General features: G+C 68.3%; 2 protein-coding genes across 2 annotated transcripts; both read left to right on the top strand.

The window, feature by feature from the left end:
* Window positions 1-751: 751 nt before the first annotated feature.
* MNEG_13978 (hypothetical protein) lies at window positions 752-2,630 on the top strand (the record flags this gene model as incomplete). Its single annotated transcript, XM_014037551.1, has 3 exons — window positions 752-846; window positions 1,248-1,362; window positions 1,803-2,630. 3 exons carry the CDS (start codon window positions 752-754, stop codon window positions 2,628-2,630), a joined length of 1,038 nt encoding a protein of 345 aa, XP_013893005.1.
* Window positions 2,631-3,643: 1,013 nt separating this feature from the next.
* MNEG_13977 (hypothetical protein) lies at window positions 3,644-3,806 on the top strand (the record flags this gene model as incomplete). The annotated part of the gene is made up of 1 exon (XM_014037550.1): window positions 3,644-3,806. A coding segment is annotated over one exon (163 nt), but the record flags the coding sequence as incomplete, so codon positions are not given.
* Between the last annotated feature and the right edge of the window lie 1,119 nt (window positions 3,807-4,925).

The raw sequence follows: 4,925 nt of genomic DNA, 5'->3' as shown, positions 1-4,925 counted from the left end.
GGCCGAGGTGCCCCAGCCCCCAGAGGCGGAGCAGGTGCACCTTCAGGCGCAGAAGCGCCACCAGGAGGCCACCCAGGCGCGCATCGACGCGGCGCGGGCCGAGGCGGAGCGCGCGGCGGGTGAGCGCTCGCGCGCGCAACGGAGGGACGGGACCAACCACCGCAACGCGAGCTCCGTCGGGAGGGAATTCACCTGCGCGTGTGCACTGAGGATTTTGCATCGACGACAGTTTCAATGCACTCCAGCAAATGTTCGAGCTGCCGCGCATCTGCCAACGCGGCCCCCGCTCCCTCCCGGCCTCCCTCGCCGCCCCGCCACAGCGGAGCAGCAGGAGCGGCCCCCGCCGCAGCTCGCGCACACCCCCAGCGGTGCGGTGGTGGAGATCGACGACTGGCTGATCGACTTCGCGAATCTCTTCCGTGACGTCAGCGGGCTCGACGCGGACCGGCACATCGACTACCACAACGAGGGGTGCGGCGGCGCTGCCTTTTCACGCCTCTTTTTTTGGGAAGGAGTGGGGAGGGATCTCAACTTTGCCTGAAGGCCCTTATGCAAGGCGCCCCTTGCCGCCGCGTGGGGCCTCCTCCTTGGCAACCGCGACCCGTCCCCGCGCAGGCCCCGCCGGCGCTGTGGACGCCCCTCCATCCCCAGCTCGCCGCCATGGCAGGCTCACCCTGCCCTCCCCTCCGTCCTTCCCCCCGCCCTGCTACCCCTGCCGCGCCTTGAAAGGTGGGACGCGACGACGCGCGCCATGGAGGCTGCCCTGAAGAGCGAGGAGGCGGTGCCCCTGTTTGATGCGGCGGCGGAGCGCTTTAGGGAGGTCACCTGCACAGGGCTGCTCAACTGGTGCGCGGGCTGGGCAGCGCAAGGCACCGCATTCACGCGTGTTCACGTGTGCGTAAGACTGTGTGTGTGTGCGTGTGTGTGTGTGTGTGTGTATGTGCGCGCACGTATGCGTGTGTGTGTGTGTGCGTGTGTGTGCGTGTGAGTGTGTGTGTGTCTGTGTGGGGAAGCGCATCGGTGCATGTGCTGTCATGAGGCCTACACGGGAGGGTAGTCCTCAGCGACCATGAGGACGCAAAGTTGAGGCAGCACCATCAGAGCACAAGCACTAGAAGGCATAAGGCGGCCCCAACACACGCGACAGCGTTGCTGCTGCATGCGAGGCCACGCGCGTATTGTCAATCAACCCTGCCCTCTCCCGCCCTCTCGCCCCTTCGCGTGTTGCTGCACTTCCTGCACCCCAGGGGCAACGTGAGCCTGTGCCTGGCGCACAAGCTGCTGGACGGCTTTGCCCAGGAGAGTGAGGTGCTGACGGATGAGATGGCCGCCAAGACTGAGGAGGAGTTCAAGAAGGCCGAGGTGAGTGCGCGCATGTGTGTGTGTGTGTGTGTGCATGTGCGTATATCGCATGTGTGTATGTGGTTGCTCGTGCACATATGCATGTGTGTGTGTGTGCGTGTGTGTGCGTGCGTGTGTGTGCATGAGTGTGTATATGGGCGTGTGTGTGGGCATGCGTGTGTGGGTTTGTCCATGTGTGGGGAGTTGGATGCATATGCGCTTGCGCATGCCTGTGTGTTAGGGAGAGAGGGACGGCTGTGTTGCTGATCCCAATTTGCCCTGTCCTGGCGTGCGATGCAGCAAGTCACAGCCCGCCAGCTGGGCGGAGACCTCAGTCCCTCATGCTGCCCTGTCCCGGCCCGCGCGGCCCGCTGCCTGCCGCTGGGCCCGCTCCTTTCCCGGCCGCCCGCCGCGTCACGACCCTCTCCCCCACACGCCACACCCCGGAATCACCCCCGCAGGGCCGCTACCAGCAGGCGCTGGACTTCCACCCCGAATTTTTCGACGCCCTCTGCGCCCTGGGCCAGCTCGAGTTCGAGCGCGCCAAGCTGCGCGCCCGCCTGCTGGTCAAGCCGGCGGCCGCGCCCGCGCCCGCCCCTGCAGACAAGGCGGAGGGCGCCGCGGAGGAGGGCGGCGCGGCGGCGGGCAAGGAGGGCGGCAGGCCGCTGGACGCGCCGGCGCGGGCGCTGCGGGAGGCTCTGGCCAAGGTGCGGGCGGAAGACGTGGAGGCGGCGCGGCCGTACATGCAGCGGGCGGCCGAGTGGTACAAGAAGGCGGTCGCGGCGGCCAACGCGGCGGACGCGAAGCGGAAGGAGCAGCAGCAGGAGCAGGAGACGCAGGAAGGGGCCGGCGGCGGCGAGGGCGAGGGCGCGGCGGCGGGCGCGGCGGCGGCGGCGGGCGGCGGCGGCGCAGGGGCGGACATGGGGGACGTGTCGTTGGGCACGCAGGCGCTGATCATGGAGGGCAACGTGCTGTACGAGTGGAGCCAGCTCCTCGCCGCCGCGGGCGCCGAGTGGCGGCCGACGCTCGACGGCGCGGTGGAGCGCTTCAGGGGCGCGGCGTGCAGCGAGGCGGACGTGCGGAGCGCACTCAAGAACCACACGCGGGCGGCTGAGCTGGACCTGGGGCCGGACCCTGAGGAGGAAGCTGCCAAGGCAAAGGCGGCCGAGCAGGAGGCCGCGGCGGCGGCTGCGGCGGCAGAGGCAGAGGCTGCCGCGGCTGCCGCGGCGGCGAAGCAGCAGCCGGAGAAGGCCAAGGGGCTGCCGTCTTTGGGTAGGAAGAAGCCCTGAGCGGCGCGCGCGTGTGTGCGCGCGTGTTGACGGCCACGCACGGCCGGGCGGCGGATTCAGGGGCGCGGAGGCGCCCTGCTTCGAGCCTTGGGCGGGCGGGGCGTGGGTGGAGGACCGGCCCGGCGGCGCGGGCGTCCGACGCTGCGGTGGTGCAGGCAGCCGGCGCCGGTCCAACCTGGGCGGCTGAACGGCCGCCGCACGTTCGCGTCCAAAGCGTTCCCAAGGCTGTCCAGTCGCCATGCATGCGCGGCCCCTGCCGCGCGGTGCCTGGGCGCAGATGTTTTGTGCTGCGTGGTGAGGCACAGCGCCCCGGGCGGCTGGCGGGTCGAGCGAGCGTGCTTGTTCGGAACGCTGCTGCAGCACCTGCACAACCTCCCTTGCCGTTGCGCTGGCACATTTTTTCAGATCCAGCACGGGTCCATTCCTGTCTCCAAGTTGATGGTAATTGTCTATGTTGTTGCAAGTTCTATGCGGCAGGGGGGAAGCGAGAGAGAGTTGCTGCGGTGGGCTTGCACAAGGGAGGGGTCAAGCGTATGTGTGTGCGACAAGGCAAGGCTACAGGTGGACCTCGAGCCATTGATGTGCACGGCTTCGGCAGCTTCACCACCAACTCCCTCAAACGCACACCCGCAACACAAAGTCGGCGGGGGGGTCACTGTGCTGCTAGCGGGATTGCATGCAGCTGCCGTCGTCTCCCCTGTGCCTGGTCTACGCCAGCGAACGCTGCGCGCTCTATACCCGCAACCCCGATCAAGTCAGCGGCAACACATATATACCAAGGATCTTCGTTTGAAACTCCATCGATCGGGTCACGACAACGCATGCTCCAGATCAGCTTTGAAAGCGGGTTGCAGCCACTCACCTCCCGTATTAGAGACCTGGCAATTTTCGCAATATCGTGACCTCGCGGTCGAGGACAGGAAGCCCGCCGTTGAGCGGGCGCAGCGGTGACGCATGCACATCGAAACGCCACGATGCTGTACGGCGCGAATGTGAGTCGCCTGCACACAGGCATGGTGGTGCGCGGTGGCGCATCATTGCAGCCTCCGGAGCTTACAGTGGCCGACGCCCTCGCCTGCACGCAGGTCTGGGACCCTGTCCTGATTACGGCGCAGATTGTCAGCGTGCAGTGCCTCTTCTACATCGTGCTGGGGGCGCTCCAGTTTGTCATCATAGGTAGGCCTGGCGCGCGCATCTTAGCAGGGAGCCAAACACAGAGGCTTCGGCCGTTGGCAGCCGGCATTCTGAGGCGGCCAGCATGCCGCCAGCGGTAACAGCCACAGCCTTCCCCCAGCGGCTGCTGTCCCCGCAGCGGAATGGCCGCTCGAGCATCCTGGCAGCGGCTGTGACGGCTCCCGAAGAGAGGCTACACACACACACACACACATACACACGCGCGCACCACTGCCACGCCACCGCAGGCTCACGCTTCGGCCACCTGACTGTCGCTTACATCTTCAACCACCAGACTATGCACCTACACAACCGCGTCGGGCGCCTGGTCGTGCTTACACACGCCATCAATTCCCTGGCCGCGGCGACACATCTCATGTGGATTGTGAGCGCACGGCGGCGCCGCGCAGTGGTGCAAAGGGGGCGGGGAGGAGACTGTGCGCCTGGCCTTCCGCCCGGGCAGGGCCATCTGCCTGCGAAATGGGAGGCTCTGCGCCGCGGCCGGCACCAGCGGCCGGGCGCGCACTCCGGGGCAGCGGTGTGAAAAGCAGTGGTCGCGCGGGTTCGCCGGCCCGACCTCGAGCGCCGTCCTCCGCTCGGCCCACGCAGGTCGAGCGCGCCAAAAAGTGCCTCGACTTTGCCTCGACCTGCTACATCTGGCACCTGATATTCTGCGCCTGCTACGGCGGGTTCCCCACCTCCCTGACCTGGTGGGCAGCGCGGCGGCGACACCGACATCACTCCCTGTGCTCCCCACGCGGCCGGCCCGGCCGCCTGGCCGCCGGGCCGCTCGTCGCGGCGGCAGGCCTCCGCCTGGGCCCGGGCGTGCCCTGCCCCCTGGCGGCCCACCGCCCCCGTGCCCGCCCGTCCCGAGCAGGCCTCTCCAACGGCGCCCGGCCCCCCGCCAACCGCAGGTGGTGCGTCAACGCCGGCGGCTTTGTCGCTATGGCGCTCGCGGGCGAGTGGCTGTGCGTGCGGCGGGAGCTGCAGGACATTCCTTTAGTGTCCAGGGCGGTCAACGCAGTCCGCAAACAGTCCGGCGTCGTGCTGCCGCTGCCCACAGAAGACCCCGACGGCCTCCCGCCGCGGCCGCGCGTCCGCTCGGCCGCGGTGGCTACGCAG

The sequence above is a fragment of the Monoraphidium neglectum genome, assembly GCF_000611645.1.
Source record: "Monoraphidium neglectum strain SAG 48.87 unplaced genomic scaffold scaffold04175, whole genome shotgun sequence".
Taxonomy (NCBI): Eukaryota; Viridiplantae; Chlorophyta; class Chlorophyceae; order Sphaeropleales; family Selenastraceae; genus Monoraphidium; species Monoraphidium neglectum.
This window is presented reverse-complemented; position numbering and strand designations above follow the sequence as displayed.